Below are 26,268 nucleotides of genomic sequence, written 5' to 3' on the forward strand. Positions count from 1 at the left end.
ACAAGTTTCTGGAGGAAAAATCCATTATGGGGTACAAGCCATGATGTGTATGCGCAACCTCCTGATTTTAGAAATGGGTTATGTCAGAATGCCAGATGCAAGGGAGGGCACCAGGATGAGGTCTCTTGTTATCTGTTGTGCTCCCTGGGGCATTTGGTGGGCCGCTGTGAGATACAGGAAGCTGGACTAGATGGGCCTATGGCCTGATCCAGTGGGGCTGTTCTTATGTTCTTATGTTCTTATCACCTTCTTACATTTCTTTTGCCACAGTTTATGTTCCTTTTTATTCTCCTCATTGGGGCAAGACTTCCATTTACAGAAGGAAGCTTCCTTGCTCTTCATAGCCTCTCTAACTTGGCTCGTTAGCCATGCGGGCACCCTCCTGGATTTAGTGGAACCCTTCTTTCTTTGTGGTATACACATCTGCTGGGCCTCTATTACTGTTTTAAGCAGCCTCCATACACTCAGGAGAGATTGGAGTCTTTTTACCCTCCCTTTCAACCACCTTCCAACCAGCCTCCTCATTTGAGGGAAGTCCGCCCGTCGGAAGTCAAGGGTTTTTCAAGGGTTTATCGGCTTGCTCTGAATGGGGTTGTACTCCCTCTGAAGGAGCAGGTTTGCAGCTTGGGGGTCCTCCTGGACTCGCAGCTGCTCCTGGATTCCCAGGTGGTGGCTGTGGCTAGGGGGGCCTTTGCTCAGCTTCGGCTGGTGCGCCAGCTGCGACCGTACTTGGATCGTGCAGACCTGGCCACAGTGATCCATGCCACGGTGACATCAAGGTTAGATTACTGTAACGCGCTCTATGTGGGGCTGCCCCTGAAGATGGTTCGGAAACTACAATTAGTACAGAATGCGGCGGCCCGTGTGATCACCGGAGCCAGGCGGTTTGACTCTGTCAGTCTGCTTCTCCGGGGGCTACATTGGCTGTCTATTCGTTTCCGGGCCCAATTCAAGGTGCTGGTTTTGACCTTTAAAGCCCTATACTGCTCTGGGCCAGGATATCTTAGAGACCGCCTACTTCCGTACAATCCGGAAGTAGGTACGCAGGTCATCAGAGAAGGCCTTTTTGCAAGTGCCGCCACCCAAGGAGGTCCGGGGGGCGGCTGCAAGGAATAGGGCCTTCTCGGTAGTGGCACCAACATTATGAAACTCCCTTCCCCTTGATTTGAGAATGGCTCCCTCTCTTGAGAGTTTTCGGCGAGGCCTGAAAACACTGTTGTTTAAACAAGCCTTCTGATTTCTGGCCTTCTTAATATTTTTATACATCTTTTAGTTTTTAACAGGCTTGATTCCTCGGTGACTTGCTCTTTTATTTCTGTCTTTTAATCTGACTACTGTTTTTATGGCCTCTGTAATGTTTTTAAATGTTTTTATCTGCTATGTATTAATGTTTTTAAAATCTGTTCTTTTTAATATGTTGTTAGCCGCCCTGGGTCCCGTTAGGGAGAAGGGCGGGATAAAAATAAAGTTTTATTATTATTATTTATTATTTTTGTTAGAGATTTGCCTGGTATTCTTCCCCCAACGTGCATGTCAAAACAGATCGCAGCATGATCACTGTTCCCCAATGGCTCAGTAACATTTACATCTCTAACCAGGTCCTGTGTACCGAACAATATTAAATCCAGAGTCACCTGCCCTCTGGTGGGCTCCGTGACTAGCTGCTCTAAGCCACAGTCATTTAGCATGTCAAGAAATCCGGTCTCCTTATCGTGACCAGAACACAAATTGACCCAGTCTATATGAGGATAATTGAAGTCCCCCATGATTACAACCCTGTCCCTCCTTGTCACTCCCTGATCTGTTTCCTCATTTCAAGGTCCCCATCTGATTTCTGGTCTGGAGGACGATAGCACGCCCCCAGTATTACATCGCTGCATAAGCCTGGTAATTTAACCCACAGAGATTCTAAGGTGGAGTCAGACCCACCTTCAATCTCTACTTTGCTGGATTCTATCCCTTCCTTAACATAAACGGCCACCCCACCTCCAACACGCCCCTGCTTCTTGATATTTTGTGTATTTTCTCATTATCTACTTTTATATCCCAGATGACAAATAAGTTAAGAAAGATTTATGGCACTCAGTATCATGATTGATTATAGAACTAATGAATCAATGGGCTACTATGTAATGTGTGTAAGGTCAGGCTATTAATCCAAGATGTTGGGAATACATTGGCTTGGATCCATGTATTTCAATTTAGCAGTTTCATAAATCACAACTTTAGTAAATTATGGAAGGAGTCATCTTTGGCAGCATGGGAGAACTTTCTGCTTTGCACAGATCTTTAATTTTTATCACTGGGAAAAGAAACATTACTGATAAATTGTGTTTCTTTGTTTTAAATGATTTATTTTTTAAAGGTCAACTGTATTGAGAAAATAATTCTGTGGTTGGTTTACTGTGCTGCTATCTTGTTATTCACCATGTGGTGGTGTAGTAGATGTTTAAACTTCTTATATGTCTTGTCTGTTAAACCAGGGATGGGCAAACATTTTGGCTGGAGGGCCACATCATCTCTCAGGGCAGGGCATTTACATTTCAAATTTGAATAAATTTACATAATTTTTGCATAAATGAATACATTAGAGATGGAACATATATGAATGAATGGGTTTTACTGAGCTTATTTATAATACACATGAGATGCAGAAAAGGGGGGTGTTAAAATAACTCCTGATGCATTTAATAACCTCTTCCTAGGGAAATGTACAAAACAAATTTAAGAGGAGCAAGCATGGGCTCTCTTCCCCTCCCTGCAGGAGCATGTTTTTACTCTCTCTCTCTCCCCCCCACCGCCCATCCTGGCAACAAGCAGCAGCAAAGGAACACAATCAGCCAGGGGGCTGGTGGGCACCTCCCCCCTCAGGGCATGAGTTTTTTTCTCCTCATTCCCACACAGAAGGGAACTTCCTGTCTGTCTCCTTCTCTTAGGCTGCAGTCCTATCCACATTTTCTTGGGAATAAGCTCCATTGACTATAATGGAACTTACTTCTGAGTAAATAGGCATAGGATTGGGCTCTCCATCCCTCCTCCTCCCCCAGCCAGCATCAAGTACCAAAGGAACTTAGAAGCAGGCAGAGAGCTGTGTACAGAGACCCCCATCCTCCTCCCTCTCTGCCAGCAACCCTAACAAGCAAAAGCAGCATGCTTCCTCCCCATTCAGACATCCAGCAACTTCTCCCCTGCAGTGCCAGCCCCCAACGCCAAGCACTCACAGCCTATTGTATCCATACTTTCCTGGGAGTAAGCCCCACTGACTCTATGGGACTTACTGCTGAGTAGACATGCTCTCCAGCAGCATTCAAGCATCCCCTGATTTCTCCAATGCAGCGCCGCCCCCCCAACCCCAAGGTATACTCAAGCAGCACAACCAGACCCACACTTTCTCTCTCCCTCCTCCATGCCCGTCCCCCTGCCCCCTCCAAGCCAAATTCAAACAGGCCCAGTACTCCTCACCCCCATCGGATGCCTGGCCTCAGCTGCAGGGAGTGTTGCGGACAGACAGGGCTTCTGCAGAGCTCTCCTGTGAGGGCTGGGCAGGGCAGCCTTTCCCTCGCTGATGCTGATGCTGCGAGAGCAGCTGCGTCAGGCCAGCGAGGGCTCCTGGAGTACTGGGCCTATTGGAGACCAGGGGCTCCCTGGGGGCCTGATTGGGTGTCCTCTGGGGCCACAAATGGCCCGTGGGCTGGGGTTTGGGCAGCCCTGTGTTAAACTAACTGAAACTTCCATTCTCTTCGCTAGCTAAAGCAGTTTTATAAAATCAGTAAATCAAGGCCAGTTCATATGTTACGTGAGCAACACAGTTGCTCCTTTGCATGTTTATCTACTATGCTAGTCTTGGTAATGGTTAAAATGCAGAAATAGAGTGAGAGGGCCATAATATGTGATTGCTGCCCACACTTGTGCTGTTGGTTGCTAGGGAGGAAGGGTGGCAGTAGCATGGGATGGAGTAAGGTTATAAGTCCCTCACATATGATTTCTGCATTTTCGCAGCCCTCTGATAATGAATCCGCTGTTCAGGGAAGTGTAGCAATTTAATCTTAGATATGTCTATTCAGAAGTAAACCCTACTGAGTTCAGTGAGGTTTACTCCCAGATAAGTGTGTAGGATTGTAGCACTAATATTACTCTCTTCTTATAATTGCATTTTTATAGAATCTTTGTGACTGTTCTCTTTCCATTAATCCTAAGGGCCCCAGTCCCCTCCTACGCCTTTAACATCTGGACAAGAAAAAAGTGGAACAAAGTATAACTGGGACCCTTCAGTGTATGACAATGAGTTACCTGTGCGATGCCGGAATATCAGTGGAATTCTGTACAAAAACCGACTTGGTTCAGGTAGGATTTTCTCATCCTCTTCTGTTATAAAGAGTGACTAGTAATCCTAATTAAAGTTTATTGGAGTAGTGCCCGGCTTCCAGCTCATATGGATTCTTTTGAGAGTACATCAGGCCAGAATATGTGTGCCACAAAATTGAGGCTCAACCAGTCTCAGCTATGTGGCATACTCTCTTTTTAGCCTGTATCATGATGACATCATCATGTACATCAAGGGCCATCTGAAAGTCAGATGGACCTTTCTGTGCTCCTGTCCTAACTCCCAATGGTTTGATCTGATCTCATGATGGATATTGGATATCTACACCAAACCAGGGCTCTGATTTATGTAGCAGGATGGGTTGCCCACAGAGAAACGTTCCCTGGATTTTATGTTGATTACCCCAAAATTGTGTGACTAGACATGAGCAGGAATGGGAGGAGTTCACATTTCATGTTTATACAAGGAAGAGAGTGAATGCTTGGAACAGAAGTGTTTACGATGGCAGTGCTTGTTAAGTGTGAGGGGAAAAGATGGGTGTATGCCCTTCTTTTGTTTTTGTTTAATCATGCTGAGTGGGGTGCTTGTGTGAATATTTAAGATTACATAATGGGAATTTAATCAAGTGTATTTTCTATATGGCAAATGCACAGGCTCCAACAAACCTGTGGCCAGGGCAGGAGTAGCAGAACCCGGAATGCTGCCCAGTGCCACCTCAGGTCGTCCGTCCCTGCACAACTTTTTAAAAAAGGCAGCAGCTGCTTATCATGCTCCTCACACAATTTCTTCAATTGCAGAAGTGCAAGATTTCCAGTTGAATTTAAAGAAACCTTTCAGGTGAAAGAGCACCTTCGTTAATGCAGCCCATGTAAATAAAACTGGAAGTCCTGCACTTGAAGAAACCATGCCAGGAAAAATGTAAGAGGCAGATGATCCACTTTCTGTTCACTTTTAGCAGGCAGAAAGTGGACCAGTGCAGGTTACGTCCGTAGCAGTTTGGAGGTTGGTGGTGGCATACTTGGGGTAAACAGCTTGCATCACCTTGCCTGATAGGCTGCCCCAGAGGGTAGATATTTGGGGGGGGGGCAGCTTGAAGAGTGTGCATGTGTGTGCACATGCACATGCCTTTGGAGGGGGATGTTGGGGAACAGGATGCTTGGCTTGTAATCCAAGAGGTCATTTGTGGGCCCTTGACAATGCATTGAAAAAACCCAAGCTTTTAGTTTCTGAGTCCTGTATTCCAGTGGTTATTGTCTTGGTGCATGTTATTTCACTTAGGCCTGTTCTCAGAATGATCAGATAGTCTCACTTCCGGGTCAAAGGCTTGCTGTGTAGTTGTACTGCCCTCCAAGCTTTTGGGTTTCCTTGCTGGAACTTCCTTTCCCTTCCAAGCTTGCTAGAACTACACGTCATAAGGGAAGACGTGTAGACTCAGCTCAGCCATCTCTGCACAAAGCTGTTGGTACCTGTCATGAATATGTACAGTTCAGGCCTAGTAGCATTGCAAGGCCTGAACCAAGCTAAAACAGTAACACAGAAGTGGCTTGCATTTCCTAGCTGCTAGGATTTACAACTCAATGGAAGGTGATTATGTAGCACCTAGGCAGCCAGAAAGACGCCCATCAAGGATGGAATGCAGCTGCAGATCTCCAGGGGGAGGGAAGAGCTGAGAGGGCGAGCTTCCAGCCCCACTTCCAGAGGACAGGGTCTGTTCCTTGTCTCTTGGTGAGAGAGGTGGTGGGTGCACATCTTGCCCCGCCAGGACCATGTGGCCATAGGTAACTGGCCTGAGGATCTACAAAAGAAGCTGACCCAGGTGAGGGTTAGAGAATAATAGAGCTAGCCAGTTAGCTTTGTTGTTTTATGCTGATATGTTTTCTAGAAGTTTTTATGCCTCTAGCATTTGCTGCCTTTGTAACCTTTTTGTAACCCTATGTATTTAATAAAGTAGAAAATCTTTTTACCATGTTGGTTCATTGCCTGTTGGGGACAAAGGTTCAGAATCCTGCCTAGCCATTCAGCAAGCTACCAAAAATCCTCATTGTGGACTAGTAACTTGAGGACTGAGACTTTAAGTAAAGAAAGTGCTCAGTGCCTACAAGGGATATAGTTAAGCCTAGAGGGTCTTGGGTTCCCTGGACTGAGGCACTGGCTCTTACAGGGTGGTGGCAGTACTACCGAACAGGGATCTTTGAGGGCTCTAGGGTTCAGAACCAACAACTCTGAGCACCCCAAAACCCTGGAAGTGTGAGACCAAGTGTACGACAGTACCTAATCTTTGTTTTGCTCTGTTTGAGGTGGTCGAGGGCGTTGCATTAAGCAAGGAGAAAACTGGTACAGCCCTACTGAATTTGAAGCCATGGCAGGAAGAGCCAGCAGCAAAGACTGGAAAAGAAGCATCCGTTATGCAGGGAGGCCATTACAGTGCCTTATTCATGTAAGATGGAGCCTTCTTTTTTCCCCTTCACTGCATAGGTGGTTGTTGTTGTTGTTGTTGTTGTTAACAATATTTTATATACTGCTTTTCAACAAAAAGTTAACAAAGTGGTTTACAGAGTAAAATCAAATAACTAATGACTCCCTGTCCCAAAAGGTCTCACAGTCTAAGATGCAACACCAGCAGACAGCCACTAGAAAAGACACTGCTGGGGAGAGGTAACTGCTGCCAGTTACTCTCACTCTATTAAATAAAAGAGCAACACCCACTTGAAAAAGTGCCACTTAACCAGTCAGCAGGGTAGATTGGGCAGGTTGTGTGTTTCATCTTTGGGATGTAGTGGAAATGGCATAATGGAAACTTTTATTCTAGTTGTGGTGGGGTCACTGACAAATTCTGTGCTTGTTTCCACATAAGTCAATGAGTTCAATGAAACACCTACTAAGTATGCATAATGTCATCATGATTGATAGGGAGGCCATGGAATAGGGTAATCATATATGCTAATACAGGTGCAACTTTGTTATACACAGATTTTTTTTTATACACAGATTTGACTCAACATGAATGGCCACTGCAAATGCGAAGGAATGTGCTGATCCCTGGAGAAGGGGAAAAATGCATCCCTTTAAAATCACAGTTTTAAAACTGCTTTCCTTACTATTGTAGAGAGAGTCCTGCAAGGGATTGCAGGTATAACCTAATTATCCACAGATTCCACAGATTTTTCTATCTCAACTTGATGAGAAGGGCCCTTTAAAATAAAGGAAAACAGTTATTTAACAATAGCCTTGTTAATGCAAAAGATAGCAGCCCTCTCTCTCCAAGGCAAAGCAACCTCTCCCTTCCCCGGACCACATGAAAGAAAGATCATTTTGCTCTGGGTCAAGGGAATGGATTGTCAGCCTAATGACTCTGTCTTAACATCACAAAGGTCAGCAAGGATGGTTTTTAAATCACTGGAGCAAAGGGACTTTGTTTTTTAAATTGTTTTGCTTTAGTACAATTTTTGTCATCTGCATGAGTTCTGGGAATGGAACCCTCACAAATAATGAGACTCAGCCTGTACTTCTGAAAGTAGGTTGAAAAAATCTACAGCGTATATCATATCTTTGTGATATGGTTGGTTTTGCAATGTTTTGGTTTTGCAATGTTTCTCTGCTTTTAATTGGTGAAACAATTTATGTAAGGATTTTATGTAAGGAATGAACAGGCTTCCATCAGAAGCTGATGTTTTTGTTACTCAATTCCACCTATATTTATTTGTCTCAGTGTATGTTGTCCTTCCGTCTAGGACAGAGCTTCCCAAACTGGATTGTGACCCATCAGTGGGTAGCATTTTGATGCTCCCTGCCACACTGCAAAATCTTTCTGGGAGCCTCTGGAGACCACCTCTGAGTTGCACTGGGCCTCCGACCACTCTATTGGCTTCTGCAGGCCTCAGAATGCCTCAAGGAAGTGACCAGAAGATACTTCCAGTTTGCATCCACAACTTCCAGTTTGCTTCCTTTAGGCATTCTGAGGTCCGTGGAGACCAATAGAGTGAGTTCCAGATCTGGCACAACATGAAAGTGGCCTCTGGAGAGTTCCAGTAAGGCTTTGTAGCATGGTAGGTATCATTGGGTCGTGACCCATTGTGGAGATGGGTCACCACGTTAGAAAGTTTGGGAACCACTGTTCTAGGAACTCAGAGGGTAGTTACTGTCTTTCCATCAACTCTGTGTGGCTGGTTAAGTGACTGTCCTGAGGTTATCTAGTGAGCTAAATTGCTGAACAGGGATAAGTTGAGTCTAAGTCGAGCTCTGTCCACTACACCACACTGGCTGTACAACTCAAACTATGGAAGCATCTTGTGGAAGATAAGCAGGATAGAGCTGAACATTTAGAAACAGGGAAATGTCCCTGGTCTGCCTTTAGTTTTGCTCAGATGAGTCAGCATAAGGAGCTGCTTTCCTGCAGGTCTTAAGATTTGGTGCAAAGGTTGCAGATGGTTTGTTATAGAGGGCCAAGGTAGCTCCTCTTGCTAGAGGGAAAAGAAGGGGCTTCCTTTGTGCTGTTACTGAGAGCTCTAGGCCTAATCCTGTGTTCTGTAGGTTGTGTCTCTTAGCATATTGGGCTTGCATATGGCTTGTGTTCTAAGTAAGTTAAGATTGTCCCTTATAAAATAGGTGGGACTGAAGATAGTCACAGCTAACTTGTCTCGGTGATTTAAGTGGCACATTCATTGCTAACGTTCTTAGGCTACAACAGGGGTGTCCAAACATTTTGGCAGGAGGGCCAGTCATCTCTCTGACACTGTGTTGGGGGCCAGGAAAAAAAAAGAATTTACATTTAAAATTTGAATAAATTTACATAAATGAATTTATTAGAGATGGAACTTGAATGAATGAATGAAGGTCTTAGAGTAGCTCAAGGTCTATAAAAGGCCTTTTACAAAGCAAGGCCTGCTTTTCCTTCACTGTCACTGCTGCATCACAGACATGAAACAGCAAGCAGTGGAGGGAGCCCTCGTCTCACAGCTCAGGTGAGAGGTCAAACAGTTGTCCTCATGCTGAGAGCAGTTGCGTCCAGCCAGCATGGACTCCAGCATGTCTCTGGAGGACCAGAGTCTCATTGGAGACTGGGGACTCCCTGAGGGCCGGATTGGGAGCCCCTGAGGGCCACAAGTGGCCTCCGGGCTGGGGTTTGGGCACCCCTGGGCTACAATATAGTTTTTCTAACATAGTCTTTCCTTCAAATTTCAGGATGGAATATTAAATCCTCATGCTGCTTCATGCACTTGCGCTGCTTGTTGTGATGACATGAGTTTGGTGAGTTTGCACCTGCTGATTCAAAAATCATCAAAACAGATAATGCACCAGTTGTCACAGTTATGAGTATCCCAAGAAAGGAAGGATTGTAAATATGGTGGACCAAAGGGTACTTTACGTATTGCTTTGAGGGGAAAAGCAAAAGGAAAGAGGGTTACATGATCATTTCTGACTTGAAACTCAAAAACAAAGCTGGGTCCATGGTGTGGGGACAGCAACAAAACAGGTTATTTTTTCTGAGTACCCTGTAACTAGAAAGAGTGATAAGTACAGGGTACTTTCCCCAGGACTGAAACATGAAACACCGTACAGAAGAGAAGTAGGTCTTCCTTTTAAAATATCAAGTCTCAGTTTCTCCCCAAATAAAATTTGTAATTTCCTTAAAAAGAAAATGAAAAAAAAGAATGCAAACACACAAAATGATCTTAGGAGCATTACTAAAGGGGCTGCCCAGTGTATTTTCAGGGAGCTAATGCAGGCTGTCATATTACAGTTCCACGAGTGTCATCGTGAGAAATTGACTGTCCAATAAATTGCTTAAAAAGTGAGGTTTTGTATTTTGAAATGTCTCTGGTAGTCTACTTATGTTTATAGAATCTTGGACAGAAGACTGCTACAACTAGAGCAGAACTAACAGCCCAAGCCTATCCTTTTCCCACCCCCGGTGGTGCAGCTGCACCAAAACAGTGTGTGCTGTATCCAGCAGGGGAGAGGGCAGAGCGGAAAGCTTTGGAGGGGAAAGGGAATTTAAATTCCATCAACCTCCTGCTCTGCAGTGGGTCTCCTTGGACCTGCACCAGTGATTTTGCTGGAGCAAGTTTGAGGAGAGAAAGTGGGAGAGGGGGCTATTGCTGGAGAGGATAAGATCTGGTGCATGCCATTATTGCCAGGTCCACCCCCTTTTGCAGCCTCCCCACTTCCCGTTCCTCCCTCTTTCCTGCCCCCATTCTGCCTGTTTTACTTTGCTGTGCTGCCTTAGCACTGTACATATTGTACATACTTCTAGTAAAAGGACATCTGGTGATGGAGCACTGCCGTGTCTGTGCCCCGTTATTTCCTGGGTGTAACTGCCTGACCTTGGGTCTCTGGAGCAGCAGTGCCTTCTGCGTACTCAACAATCCTAGTATTTGTAGCCTGTGTCACCTCATGAAAAGTTTGTCCTATGCAAATCAGAATGAGTGGATACTCCATATCCTCAGCTTGACAGAAGTAATCATGGCCATGGTAAAGACAAAAATAATAGTTGTTTTTTTCTGGTTTTTTGCTTGTCATTAGAGTGGCCCAGTAAGACTGTTTGTCCCTTATAAAAGGCGGAAAAAAGAAAATGAACTGCCTACAACTCCAGTGAAGAAGGACTCCCCCAAAAACATCACCTTGCTTCCTGGGACTGCTGCTGCTACCTGTAAGTCTTGCTTGAACTAAACAGCTTTGTCAAATGAAAACAATCAATTTTATTTTGTTTTTTTACTGACATTTTTGACAAGATACAAGGGTAAAATAAATACATAAATTAACAGAGAGGTTGCATGCCGAATATATACAAAAATATATAGCACAACCATAGGAAATGAAGATTGCCAGGTAAATTGAACATCAAAATACAAGCATATACAAACATTTAGCCAATACTGTATAGTTTATTTTTAAAAGTTTAATATTTCATTACATAGACCCTTCATACAGCTCCTTTAGTTTTTGTATTCATTTTCCTTCCTTTTGTTTGTCACATTATTCTAATAGCAAAGCTACATTTTGCTTTTGATGCCATTAATCCATATTTTGTCTTCCTGTACTATCAAATCGTTGTGATGTTTTGCTACCTAGGCCAGTGATTTCCAGACTCCTACAAGGGAGTTGGAAACACTGTAAGTGTGTGCAGGGGAGGGGCTATTGCAGCATTGTGATCCCTAGGATTGCACTGCTGCTGGGAATGGGAGGGTTTTTTTCATTTACTGGCCTCCAGCACCAGAGTCCTGGGAGGTTCGGGGAGGGGGGTCTGGGGAACCCTCTGCAGGGCTCCACATGACTCCAAACGTGTTAAAAAAGGGCACTTCTGGTTTTGTGCCAAAAATCAGAAGTGCCAATTTGTTCTTTTTCTATATGTTTTTATATGAGGCCTCCCCAGACCTCCCAGAACTTTGGTGCTGGAGGCAAGTAAGTGAAAAAGAACCCTCCCATCTCTGACAACACTGTGATCCTGGAGATCGTGTTGCTGCCTTCCCCCCTCCCTGTCCCTTAAAGGGGCAGGGACAAGTGCTTCCCTCACTGATGGGTCGCGACCCACTAGTTTGGGAACCCCTGGCCTAGGCAAACTCACCAAGGACATGTTGGCATAATATTATTAAAAACCCAAATCCAGTTTTTTCATTGTTTCTCTGGCTTGTAAGTGAAACCTGAGTGGTTTTTTTTTTTATATCTCTTGGATCTGTGGCATTGGAAGGCCTGCTGTAGCATTCCTGAATTGTTATTTACACTAATCCCTAAATTTCATTCTCTTCGTTGGTGGAATTAACAAAGTATGTGTTCATTTTTGTTAAATGTAGGGAAAAATTGTTTCTGAGCTGGTAAAATGGTTAGTCAGTGTGAAATAAAGCTAGACCAGTGTTTCTCAACCAGTGGTACAGGTACCACCAGTGGTACTTGATGTGGTGTCTGGTGGTACTTGTGGGACCCCTGGACACCTGCTGTCTGGCAGTGAGACCAGTGATGTGATGTGACAAACAGTGATAAGAGGCTTGACTTGGTGAGCAGAGCTACAAACCAAGCTCTCTGCATGCTCGAAAAAGGCCTCCCATCCATTCTGAGCTTCTTACTGGTGTTTATCGCATCACATCTGGCCTCCCAACCCAGAAGTAACTGGTGATGACATAATCACCAGTTACTTCCAGTGGTACCGCCAATAAATGGTCCATGCAGAGTGGAACAGCGGGGGTCAAACATGGAGAAACGCTGAGCTGGACAAATCTTTAGGTGATTAAATTGATTGATTCTGCTTAATTTTGAATATGTTTCTATACTTTTTTTTTAGTCACTGTGACTCCTTCAGGACAGATTACTACCTCTGGCACTTTGACCTTTGATCGTACATCAACAGTGGAGGCTACAGCTATTATCTCAGAAAGTCCATCCCAGGGTGATGCCACTGGTAAGCAGGATAGATCTCTCTCACGTGCACATTCACCTGCTCACATGCATTTGCTATGATTTCTTGTTGGGAGATAAGATTTTTAGTGCCAAAATTTGAATATGAGGAAGCCAGAGCCTAAGGAAGTATATGGAAAGATATAATTTCCCTGGTGGAGGCAGGGGCATTCCTCACCAATGGGATTGTCCCTCGATGCTACTGGAGGCAGGGCCAACGAAAAGGCGGGCGGAGCTCCACAAGCACAGGGATCCAGTCCCCAGACCGTCCCTGCCTCGCTGGAGTTCTGTCATCTCTTTTGGAGCTCCTCCTCAGCAATTTCAAAGCGAAGGGAAAATGGTTCTCTTCAGCCTGTCTCAACTCCCCTCCTCTGTGAGGTTGGGTCCATTGAGTTCCGGAGAGAAAGGAGTGTTTTTGCCTGACAAATGTGGCTGAGGCCCGGTTCTCTTCACCGCAGCAACATTAATTGCCACTTTTTTCACCATTTCTCCCGCTGTGAGGGAAAGACTTACCCAGGTAAGGCAAACTCCTGTTTACCCTGGTGAAGGCGGGGGCATTCTTCATCAAGGGGATCTACCAGAACAGTATCAGGGATCTACCTGAGCAGTATCCCTCGGGGATACTGCTGAAAGAGTTCTTTTCCTTCTTCCTCTTCAGGAAGAGTTCCTTTTCCTGTTGCCTCGGGGGGGGGGGTTAGATCACTCACTCTCACACCTTCAGAACCCTCTGGAGAACTTTTGTCTTTTTGTTTACAATAATGAAACTGGATGCAATCCTAATTTGCGTTGGAGCAGGCAGGCCAGCAGACCTGCGCTGCATTCAGTGCAAGTTTGGGACCAGAATCGGTGCAACCTGAGGCAAGGGGAAAACATTCCCCTTACCCTATGTTGTGCCACACTGGCTGCAATGAGTCTGCTCAGGATCTGCGCTGCTTGGGAATGGTGTCAGGATCCGGCATAACCGCCAGATCTTGGCCCTGCTCCTTGCTCACTCCTGAGAACACCTGCCGGCTGCTCTCCCCGCAACCCAAAACGCCTCCTCCCTGCCCTTCCCATGCCCTCCCCCCAGACCCCTATATTGGCCAGCCTCGGCCGATGCAAACTTGCCCTGCTGGGCCTGAATCCAGTGCAGGGACGCCAGCGCAACTCCTTGCGCTGGCCTCCCCGGCTCCAAAGTCAAAGCAAACGTACCTTATAGTACATTTGCGACACCCCTGGGTCAACACAAGTGACTTGTGCAGCACAATCCTAACCCCTGGGTTAGACTGGCACATCTCTGAAAATACCATTGATATTCTGATTTGTGAACATTCAGAGTTCTAGTTTTAGTACTCTTTGTTGAAACTGAAACTTTATTCAGATTGAAATAGTAAAAGGTAGAAATAAAATACTTGTTCTCTTTTGCCTGTCTTACAGGAGATATAATTTGACGTATTGCTTGTTGCTATCATGTGACCCAGCCATTTAACATACATAGTCTCATGTCCAGATGCCCACATAAAAAATGTAATATTCAAACCAACTGATGAATTCTTATAGGCATCCTGATTCTGTATTTTTCCCCAATAGTACAAGACACAAATGTTCAGCAGCCTTGTCAGGTCAGTCATCCAGAACCTCACTACCCAAGTTACCAAGACAATTGTCAGATCTCAGCTTTCCCAGAAGCAGCATTACCAACTTCTCATCCTAAAATTGGTAAGTCTCTTCCTTTAAAATACTCTAACAACATAGATGCATATGAAAATCTCAGCTGTCTTCCATGACTGGGAGAAGTGGGGAAGACTCTGACCTTGGATGTGAATATAGCAATGTCATGGCCCCAAAACATTTCCTGAATGTCTTGTTTCACATTGTTCCTGAGGCTGAGTGTCTGGAGACCAGATACATTGTGACTAGGCCTTTGTCATGTTGTTGTTGTTGTGTCCGACTCTTCGTGACCCCATGGACCACAGCTTGCCAGACCTCCCTGTCTACCACAAACTTCCAGAGTTTGTCCAAATTCATGTTCTTTGCCTCTGTGACACTATCTAACCATCTCATCCTCTACCGTCCCCTTTTCCTTTTGCCTTCAGTTTTTCCCAGTATCAGGGTCTTTTCTAAAGAATCTTCCCTTCTCATGAGATGACCAAAGTATTTCAACTTCAGCTTCAGCATCTGTCCTTCTAATGAACTGATTTTCATTAGACAGTTGATTTTCTATATGATTAACTGATATGGGGTGCAATCCAGAGAAGAACTTGAACTGGCACAAGTTCCTTGCTCTGGCCAGGAGAGTGGCAAACGTGCTGTAAATCATGTTTGTGCCTCCTCATGAGCAAGCCGTGCCAGCACATGGAGGTGCACTGGTACATGCTGAATCCAGCCTCCATTGCGGCTTGCACAGTGAACCTTGCGTCGGCCCAGCTGGGCGGACACAAGGCTCTGGGGTGGGCAGGGAGGAAGCTGGGAGGAAGATGTTCCTGGCCGGGGGGAGGATGGGCAGTGAGCAACCCCGGGGGAAGGCGGGTGGGGAGCGGGAGGCAGGGCTGGGACCCAGCATTATTCTAGATCCCAACCCCCGTTCCTGGGGAGTTCGGAGCGGCTTCAGGCCGCTCCGCTCTCCTCGTACTTGAGCCACCTCCAAGGAGACCCATAGGGGCCTGGAGGTAAGGGGAAAAGTTTCTCCTTACTTCTGGCTGAGCCATTTACCCCTGTCACGTGCTGGATCCAGCGCAAACCTCTTAGTTTGCCTGTTCCAGTGCAGGGTAGGATTGCAACTTGGTCTCCTTGCAGTCCAGGGGACTCTCAGAAGTCTACTACACCATAATTCAAAAGCTTCTATTCTTTGGCACTCAGCCCTCCCTATGATCAGACTATTACTTGGTCAGGGTATAGATGTGGGTAGCCTTAACTTTCCATCCGAGCAGGAGACCAGTTAAGTTGGTCTGCTCTAGAAGACTTATGGACTTATTGGTTTGTGGAATGGAGTTGTTTCTGTGGGTAGTAGTAGTAGGTAGGTAGTAGGATAGTAGTAGATAGTTCTATCAGTTCCCTGGTGAAAACCTGGAATAGCAAACTAATTGATTTGATTGCATCTCATCACCAATGATGTAGCAGTGAATTTTAAAGTAAAGGAGCTCACTGTGATTCCCCCCATACCTCATTAACACTATAACAACAAAAAATTGAGTTATCGAAACTTAATTAGCATGTTTTCTTTTCCTATTGCTTATTGGTATGTGAAAATTTGTTTGAGAAACACTGGCCTAGAGACATTAACATAAGCCCCTAGGTAAATTTCTCAGTTTGCCTGCTGCTGAACTTGATGCTCCATCTTGACTAAAGTCTTTTTGAAAAAAGTTTCAAAGACAGCATCTCTTGTCCATACCATCATCACTCCTGCTGTCTTGTAGTATGAAGGCAGTGGTTGAATGGTAAAGGTTAACAAGCTGAAACTGAAACCAAATAAGCCAGTTATGGTTATAATGGTAGATCAGGGGCACTTTGTGAATGCAGCTTCTGATCAAGACTGTGGTGCTAAGGGCAGCAGAGGTTCTAACCTTTGTCATTGCTAAATGCTCAGAGCAGTAACATTTTAAAGCAATAAGTGCATCTTTAAAAGGTGACGTTAAAATAACTCCCTTGCCCTCCTGCCAGGCAACAAAATACTTGCCTGGAGGAAAGGGTCCTGCACTGCTTCTGGAAGGCCTAACCTCTGGAGAAAGTGAGTTGGAAAGTGTGGAAGGAACTACCAAATATATGAAAGTGCTTATAGTCATGAATTCTGTTCTGCTGGAACTCCTACAAGGAAATGAGCCTCGCAGATCTGCCAGTTTGCTTCAACATTTTCATCAGCCCAGGTCAGAGGTTATTCTGATTGGGTAGGCTAGTTGATTGAAGTTTTTATTGCTTGTTGACTTCAAATTGAATTTGCACTGAAGTTTTACAATTTGTTGTGTGGATTTGTTTTGCTGTTTCAATTTTCAGTATTGACTTCACTTCCTGCCTTGGCTGTTGCACCTTCTACCCCCACCAAAACAATATCCTCTTCAGTGGTGAATGGACTAGAAATGACAGAGCAACGGAACTGGCTGTACCTGGAAGAGGCAGTCAGTTCACTACTCAGCACGGCTCAGCAGCTGAAGGCGTTGATTGAACAAGCTAAGCAGGCCAGTTCCTCATATAGAGAAGCTGCTGTCACTCAGGCAAAAATTCAAGCAGATGTGGAAAGGAAAGAGGTAATTATGCTACCAAAAATGAAGCCATTTAAGACCCAAATAGCTCTCCAGCCAGCTGTTCAGGGAGCACAGTTGGTAACCTTTTATGTAGAAGCAGAAAGCTGTGCCTGCTGTGATCTTTGAAATTTTCAGTTGCATTCTTCATTTTTGCTGCAGAGACTTTTCATACTGATATTATTTAAGTTTTATTTCTATGGAGCTTAAAGCAGAAAATGGTTGCCCTTTTGCTTTTTGTAGTATGAAAACAAACTTTTTGCATCAAGAGCTTATAAGCAGATCTGTGAACATAGGAACAGCCCCACTGGATCAGGCCATAGGCCCATCTAGTCCAGCTTCCTGTATCTCACAGCAGCCCACCAAATGCCCCAGGGAGCACACCAGATAACAAGAGACCTGCATTCTGGTGCCCTCCCTTGCATCTGGCATTCTGACATAGCCCATTTCTAAAATCAGGAGGTTGCACATACACATCATGGCTTGTAACCCATAATGGAGTTTTCCTCCAGAAACGTGTCCAGTCCCCTTTTAAAGGCATCCAGGCCAGATGCCATCACCACATCCTGTGGCATGGAGTTCCACAGACCAACCACATGCTGAGTAAAGAAATATTTTCTTTTGTCTATTCTAACTCTCCCAACACTCAATTTTAGTGGATGTCCCCTGGTTCTGGTGTTATGTGAGAGTGTAAAGAGCATCTCTCTATCCACTCTGTCCATCCCCTGCATAATTCTGTATGTCTCAATCATGTCCCCCCTCAGGCGTCTCTTTTCTAGGCTGAAGAGGCCCAAACGCCATAGCCTTTCCTCATAAGGAAGCTGCCCCAGCCCAGGAATCATCTTAGTCATTTATGAAGAGGTTGTAAAACACCGGTCCCAGAACAGATCCTTGGGACACACTGCTTTTCACTTCTCTCCATTGTGAAAATTGCCCATTGACACCCACTCTCTATTTCCTGGTCTTCAACCAGTTCTCAATCCATAAGAGGACCTGTCCTCTAATTCCCTGACTGTGGAGTTTTTTTAGTAGCCTTTGGTGAGGGACCGTGTCGAACGCCTTCTGAAAGTCCAGATATATAATGTCTACAGGTTCTCCCGCATCCACATGCCTGTTGACCTTTTCAAAGAATTCTATAAGGTTCGTGAGGCAAGACTTACCCTTACAGAAGCCATGCTTACACAGCCATGCTGTGGATACTTATGTACCAAAATACCCAATACTGTGGATACTTGTATACCCAGGCATGTTTGCCCTGGGATGAATTAAAGTAATTAATTAATGTAATTAGTTTGCATAACTTGTTTAGGTTGATAGGCATTTATTTTCAGACCAAGTAGGAGACTGTCAGTAACAAGTATGTGTGGTTAATAGCTAATAGAGGAAGTAGGTAAGCAAAGTAAGCCTTGGGAGATCTGGCTGTCTGCTTTCTGTCAATTGCTAAAAATATAACCTGCAGTCCCTTCTCCTGTGGGCATGCATGCACACACTGGCACTGCCCACCCAAATGAAGCAGTCTTGCTCCCTGGCATATTGTTGCTCTGTATTTGTGTATACTGAAGAAAGCACAGGCACGCAATGGCTGACCATGCCAGGACTGAGCGTGAGGAAATGTGTGCCTTCTATGGGAGCAGCGCAAGTCTAAAAGAACTGGCTGTAAGCAAGAGGTTAGAAGCTAAGGTCCATTTTAAAGTGGCTCTTGTTGTAGAAATAGTTATGGGGAGGTAGCTGAGCTGCCGTTCACCTCTGCACCTCTTTTAAAAGGCTGCAGGGAGGATGAAACTAACCTGAACATTGAGCACTGCTACTATATGACCTAGGATTGTTTTGCAATAAAATTGGGTTCTAATACAAGAGAGGCAGGGGGAAACTGTGCAACAGCCGTGCTTGGTAGATTGCATTCCTCTGTCTCTGGAATGTCTTACTGTTGCAAGGGTGGCATCATGCCAACTGTATTCTACTTCCCTGCTTCATTTAAAATAGAGAGATTCATGTCACATTCATGTAAAATAGATTCATGTCACAATTATTTACCACACATTAGTCTTGTAACCTTTGCAGTATGGTTACACTGCAAGCGTAAAGCCATAAAATAGATGATTAACATTTAAACTCTAGAGCTTTTATTAAACAAAACAGATGTTTGCCCAACTGTGCTCATAGGATTATGGTCATTTAATGGGTGTTCGGAAAACATGCCTTTTCTCCCCAAGTGTATATTTGTAGACTTTCCACAGAGCGAAGAATAGAGCTTGACATGTGATACTGGAAGCAAGAGGGAGAGCAAGAGAGGAAAATTTCTGTTTTCTTCTCCAGAGCAATTCATTTTTGGAATTCAAAAATGAGTATATTGTGTTCAGAAAAGAATGGGATGCAAGACATTTTTTCTTTACAGAAAACAAGGTTTTGATGGTCATTATAGCGAGATCTATGCATTGTACACACCAAACAGGTTCCATATTTCACTATGGACTTCGGACCAAAAAACGCCCTACCTCTGAGATATAGAATAGAAGCCATGGAAACAAGTTTAGGAACTAAGAGGTTACTAAAGACTCAGCTCCTCTCCCTTCTTGATTCTTTGTCCAGATAATTTACAATCTCTTCTGTGCAGTCATGGTGAAAAATCATGAATACAGAGCATTTCACTTGGAAACTTGGGTTCAACTTTGCCCAGTTGTAAAACTCACTTGATGTCCCCTAGATGAAATAAATATAGGGTTGCTGCAAAAAGACCCATCTTGTCTAATTCTCAGTCTCCAACAGATACCAACCAGGAGCCCCGGAAAACTCACAAGCCAGTAGCAATCCCCTGTTTTTGTCCCCACTATTTGGTAACTGTGTTCTTGCACCAACCTTGTTTGGGATTTTCTTCGCTGTCCTGCTGAAGCAGGCCTTTGGAACTGCAACAGAAGGCATCTATCTCCGGACCAGATCAGACGGAAAGCTCTTCAACCTCTCCAGACTGAGAGCAAAATCCAAAGTCCAGCTGAAATGTCTGCGTGACTTCCTCTTTGCCGACGATGCAGCTGTCACTACCCACTCTGCCAAAGATCTCCAGCAGCTCATGGATCGTTTTAGCAAGGTCTGCCAAGATTTTGGACTGACAATCAGCCTGAAGAAAACACAGGTCATGGTTCAGGATGTGGACTCACCTCCCTGCATTACAATCTCTGCACATGAACTGGAGGTTGTCCATGACTTTGTGTACCTTGGCTCAACGATCTCCGACACTCTTTCTCTCGATACCGAGCTAAACAAGCGCATCGGTAAAGCAGCTACCACGTTTTCCAGACTCACAAAGAGAGTCTGGTCCAACAAGAAGCTGACGGAACATACCAAGATCCAGGTCTACAGAGCTTGCGTCCTGAGTACACTTCTGTACTGCAGCGAGTCATGGACTCTTCGCTTACAACAGGAGAGGAAACTGAGCGCTTTCCACATGCGCTGCCTCCGACGCATCCTCGGCATCACCTGGCAGGACAAAGTTCCAAACAACACAGTCCTGGAACGTGCTGGAATCCCTAGCATGTATTCACTGCTGAAACAGAGACGCCTGCGTTGGCTCGGTCATGTTGTGAGAATGGATGATGGCCGGATCCCAAAGGATCTCCTCTATGGAGAACTCGTGCAAGGAAAGCGCCCTACAGGTAGACCACAGCTGCGATACAAGGACATCTGCAAGAGGGATCTGAAGGCCTTAGGGATGGACCTCAACAAGTGGGAAACCCTGGCCTCTGAGCGGCCCGCTTGGAGGCAGGCTGTGCAGCATGGCCTTTCCCAGTTTGAAGAGACACTTTGCCAACAGTCTGAGGCTAAGAGGCAAAGAAGGAAGGCCCATAGCCAGGGAGACAGACCAGGGACAGACTGCACTTGCTCCCGGTGTGGAAGGGATTGTCACTCCCGGATTGGCCTTTTCAGCCACACTAGACGCTGTGCCAGAACCACCTTTCAGAGCGCGATACCATAGTCTTTCGAGACTGAAGGTTGCCAATACTATTTGGTAACTAGATGTATATTGCCTTTGAATATGGATGTTCCATTCTTAGCTAACCAGAATCCTGTACCTTAATTTTAGCAGTGTACCATCCCACATGTATATGAAATACTGTCATCCAGGGCCCTTCCCTTCAGGCTTCTAAGATCTCTTTTGCTCTGGTGTATAACTCTGAATGGAAGATTTGCTTCTAGTTCACTTCTACATTTTTCAGTCTGTTTGCAAGTATACATGCACTGGGTCTCATGAACCATGCAAAAGTGAGAGTCTTACCCTGCGTAACCCCTACAGCAGTACTTACAGGTGCTTGCCCATTCTTTAACACCAGACCTCAACAAGGACATTAAGGGTGCAATCCTAACCATCTTTCCAGCACTCACTTAAAGCCAATGTAGCTCTGAGGTACAGAAACAAACATTCCCTTGAGGAGGCCTCTGTGACTGCCTCCCAACTGCAGGATGCTGCACATGCCCTATTAGCACAGCTATGTCAGAGTTGGTTAGGATTTGGGCCTAAGCTTCTGAGAGGGGTGGCAAATTTTAAAATAAATCATGTACTCCAGACTAGCACAAAGCAAGATTATTGATCAGAGATAAGTTTTGAAGACCAAACTGATAGCTAGTTCTAGAGCAGATACAAAATGCTTTGGTCAACTCACATGAAAAGGAAAGTGAAACTGTGCTGATCCAATACCTGGTACACTAATAGGGGATGAAATAAACTAGCTTATAGTTATACACATGCACCCCAGAATTATGAGTTGTTTTTAAAGGATAGATATTGCTGTGTAGATGATGTTGCAAATTAGTGCAGACGAAACAGGCTGCTTCCGTAAAGATGGGCATTGAATTGGTTACGAAGGAAAAAGTGCACTCTTCGCTGTGCTACAGAATTCATTTTTTGCTATCTTGAGGCTTATGGAATTCTTACTGTGACATGCTTTTTTCTGTTCCATGTTTTCTGGAATTTAGCAGAGAAGTTTAATGAGGTGGTGAGCAGATCTGCACCTGTTTCTTGACAACTGGTGGGAACGGAATAAGTGAGGCAACGAGCTTGTCATAGCAGAGTTTCTTTCAGAGGCCATCTATTACCTGTGCTGTTTTGCATGGTCTTTAGATTCTGCTTCTTTATCCTTTACATAAAAAAGAGTGATGATTCTAGGCAATGGATGCTTTGCTCAGTGAAGCCTCATCAAATACTCAAAATGTATAGTGCACATCTTGGAAAGCTAGGAACGGCGATGAAGGTGGACAAGTTTGTGGCTTAATGGCATTCTGTTACATTGTCTTTCCATCAGGGAACCCTGAAGCACTTCTGATCCAGGCCACTTCCTGCTTTCTTTATCTGCTTGAGTCTGAGGATGTGCTTTGTGCACAGTTGTAATTGCCTCCCAGAGTTAGTCTGATAAAATAAGATATTTACATGAATGTTCAGCTGACAATATTTAATACTTCCTTGAGGGTATTTGAATTTTTCTTATAGCCCAATCCTTTCAATTTCCTCCTCCACCAATGCAGTTGCTTGGAACAAACCTGGGAACAAATCTGGGAAGGATATTGATGGAGCTGCCACCATCGATACCACTTTCTTTCTGGTCTTGATCAGCCCTCTTCCCTGGTCTTCATCCCATTGCTCCCCTTCGCCACCCCATTCCACTCATCCCCCCACACTGACTTAATGGTATGGGAGGTTGCTGGAGCCTGGCTTCTTGTGACAGCGGCCTAGCCTCACTGAATAGTCTGTTGCTGTTTGCAACAGCTGCACCCTGGAATGTGAGTTCTAACCATGCCCATAAGATTGGGCCATTAAATGATTAAATGTTTTAGATTTTTGGATCATTGGATTTTCTGTAGAACTAAATTCTGTTTCAGACTCTCCTCAGCAGGAAAATATGCTTTGCCCACATTTTATTATTGCCTAATAAAAGGTTCCCAAAGTGTGCATCATGATGCCTTAGGGTGCACTCACAGGTAGACTACATACCCACGTGGTGGCCCCTCCTACCTGTTCTCCCAGGCACCGCTATCTTGAATCTCATGAAATCTTGCAAGATTTAGATGCTACCATCTTGGATCTTGCAAGATTTTGTGAGATCTGAGATTTTGCAAGATCCAGGATGGTGGTGCCTGGCTTCTTGCTTTCTGTGTTTGTGTATGATATATTAGTTGTAACAGAAAGTAGTTTTGAAATGTAATTTCCCCTGGGATCTAAATTCTTGTTCTTTACTAGCTCTAGTAAAAATAGAATTGACAGTGACAGCAACTGCATATCTATACTGTATATACTATATGAACTGTAGAGTTATTGTAAAATAAATTGCACTCAGGAAGAAATATATCCTTGCCACACAAGCTTCCTTTGTGAAGACTATTTCAGAATCTTTTCTTCTTCCCCTGTCTTATCACTTGAGCAGTCCCAAGTTCACAAGAGAGGTGGAGTTGTAGGTCGTGTAGAACAGAAAGCCCATTTTCTTTTGGCTACAATCCAGTGAGCAGATGCACATCCTCATTCCATTGTAAGGACCACCTGGTATATTCCATTTTCAGAATGTAACATTAGTTACATTTTGCTAAAAATGCAATAGGTGATGGAGGCAAATGTTCTTTCCGGACCCCATGACTGAATAGGAGTCCTTGCACAGTGCAGAAACATATCCCTTTATAAAACAGTGTCTCCTATAATGTGGGAAGTGATCCTAACTGTGATTGAGATGTGTAGCATTTTCAGAAGAACTGAATTATCTTAAAGATCAAATCTACACTGTGAAGATTTTAAATTCGTATTTTGGATTATAAAGTTGGCACATGATATGATGTTAAGGGTTTTTTTAGCTAGTATAAAACTACATCTCTATACCACAAACGTAAACCTGTTGGTAAAGTGGTTTAACTGTCATAGCTATCCTGGGAATGTAGGTCTGGGAGTGTACTAGGCCATTTCTGCAGATCCTTCCTGACCTTGATTGACCTAAAGATACAACTGCAAGGTCCAATCCCAGAAAGTGTTCCTGTTTCTAGAAGAGCTGCAAAATTGACAAAAGCACTTTCTGTCAATACTGGAAAGGCTGCATCTAGCAAATTTTTCCCTTCATTAAAATATCTATGACTGTCACAAACCTATCCGAAGCAGTCTCTAGCTGGCAAACATTTCTTGCAAAGTTCACAGTTTAATCAAACAAGCTTTTTAAAATCACTTTCCCAGCATAACTTTAAGGGTTGAAGAGCTTCCTTCATGCATTTGAATTCTCAGACTATATGGCAGTGCAGACATCACATACTACACAACTTACTTAGTGATAGTTATGACAATCAGTGAGATTAATTGGCTTCACTTCTTAAATTAAAAAAAAGTTAGTGTTTGGATTTTTACAGTGCTTATGGTTCTTTGATGGCAGTGTCTCCTTTTCACATATGTTGAACTAAAATGAGAATGTTATTTAAATGTATAAGTTACATAGTATTTGGAGTTCACAGGCTGATTCACTTGGCTTATAGAGCTCATGCATTACAAAACAGAAGAGATTTTCCATCCTTTGCTGCCTGCATCCAAAGAATTTCCTAATTTGATTCTATGACGTATTTATGTTCCTGTAAACTCGCAGCCCTTGAAACCTTTAAATGCCTTGATGTCAGGTCATAAAGATGATCTGAAATTAAGCCCTTAATCTGCTTAAGTATTAGGTTCTACTCTTGGATAAATCTACTTTGCTTTAGATTGTTTTTAAACTGTTCCTAGGAGATTTAACACCCTGGCAGGTGTTGCATCTAATTTCAGCTAGTATCTTTGGTGACAATACATTTAGTTTAATTTATTTAGCACACCTTAACACAATTCTGTTGTTCGCTTTAAGGCCCTCTGAGGCTTGTCCGCCCTGTGAATTTAATGTGTATATTCTTGCTGGAGGGTGTGTAAATAAAAAATAAAAATTGAGCAGATAATATACGATTTCTTAAAAAATGATCTTGTGCAATTTTGTAATGCATTTTTGTCATCCCTTATAATGTTTATGACAAATGTACAATTTTGGTGATTACAGTGATTCTCCCTAAGAAGCCCTAAATGAAGTTTGGAGCCTCACTGGATAACTGGGTCAAAACAAGACAGATTACTCAAGTGGCAGCACTCATGGTCATTGTTGGCCTTTGTTGCAACTTATAAACCTGTCAAATGGAGCATACAACAAGGTGGAAAAGCTTCAGGGAACTCAAATCCCAACACAATCAGTCATTGGCTAGAAGTCGGAAGAGAAGGATATAGTTTACATAGCTTGCCTTCATTGATCTGACTAGAGGATTCTAGAAGAATGAACTGAAATTATCAAAATCTACTTTATAATAAATTTGCTTTTAAGTTCAATTTAAAGTGCTGATACTAATCTTGACAGCCCTATGTGGTCTGAGACCTAACAATCTCAACATCTGCTTTTTCCATACATAAACCTGCCTGCTCTCTTAGGTTGTCCATCCCTCTACCATCGGAGCTTAGACAGGTGGTTACATGGACAGAACCTTTTCAGTCATCGAAGCTAGATTGTGGAACTTCCTCCCTCCCAATCTCACAAAAGTGGTCCTCTTGATGATACTGAAACTTCTGTTTGTTTTTTTTATTTCAGAGGGCTTTTTGGAGAGCAGGCTGATTCGTATCATTGTGATTTTTTTATTTTACCTCTTCCAATTTTCTTCCTGCATTAATCTTCTTTCTGGTTCATTGAATTGGTTATTGTATGCACATTAAAAAAAACAACTTTCACTTACTACTTTGGATCTCCCTTTTAACAGGAAAGTGAGGTTTCGGGTACAATCCTGAACATTTCGTGCTGGCTCAGTGCTGGTGCACCGCGTTGTAACATGCTCTAAGCTCTGCTCTGCTGGATCCAAAGTCCTGCATCAGGCCTCTCGGCCTGACACAGGACTACTTTACTCTGTACTGGCTAAATAGTGAGGCTGGTATTGTGGGGCAAATAGCAGGGCTAAATAGTGGGGCTGGCATTGTGGGGCTGCTTCGCTTACTTGGGAAAAGGAAATGAATGTCTCTTTCCCCTGAGGAGGCATCAGGAGCAGCCCGCAGTGCCTGATATCCGTAGGATGTAGCAGCAGCCATTTCGGCACCAGGCAGCTCAGCATTGGGCTGTTAAAAAGCACTTTGAAGTAAATATACGAGTAAATATATGTATATTTATCATCATCATCAGTATTTATATACCACTTCTCCAGTGGGATCTCCATGTCCGTCTTAGTCCTTACAAGTGGGTAGCTCCTCCCTCTCAGGTAGGCAGGCCAGAGTCTTTTGGTCATCTTGAGGGGAGGGACTGCCTGGACTCCCCAGACTGGCCTAGCATTTTGGCG

General features: G+C 44.1%; 1 protein-coding gene across 2 annotated transcripts in view; it reads left to right on the top strand.

The window, feature by feature from the left end:
- DEAF1 (DEAF1 transcription factor) overlaps positions 1–26,268 on the top strand; it is a 44,963-nt gene that overhangs the window by 9,112 nt on the left and 9,583 nt on the right. The window contains exons 4-11 of one of the 2 annotated variants that reach the window (XM_066610580.1): positions 4,198–4,344; positions 6,622–6,761; positions 9,506–9,571; positions 10,847–10,973; positions 12,600–12,716; positions 14,282–14,410; positions 16,682–16,932; positions 24,960–25,603. In XM_066610580.1, the coding sequence (XP_066466677.1) occupies positions 4,198–4,344; positions 6,622–6,761; positions 9,506–9,571; positions 10,847–10,973; positions 12,600–12,716; positions 14,282–14,410; positions 16,682–16,932; positions 24,960–24,962 (980 nt within the window). In that variant the 3' untranslated portion in view covers positions 24,963–25,603. Of the gene's footprint in view, positions 1–4,197; positions 4,345–6,621; positions 6,762–9,505; positions 9,572–10,846; positions 10,974–12,599; positions 12,717–14,281; positions 14,411–16,681; positions 16,933–24,959; positions 25,604–26,268 lie in introns of those variants that run through there. The other variant, XM_066610571.1, reaches the window with a different exon arrangement.

This window comes from Tiliqua scincoides, chromosome 1 (genome assembly GCF_035046505.1).
Source record: "Tiliqua scincoides isolate rTilSci1 chromosome 1, rTilSci1.hap2, whole genome shotgun sequence".
Taxonomy (NCBI): domain Eukaryota; kingdom Metazoa; phylum Chordata; class Lepidosauria; order Squamata; family Scincidae; genus Tiliqua; species Tiliqua scincoides.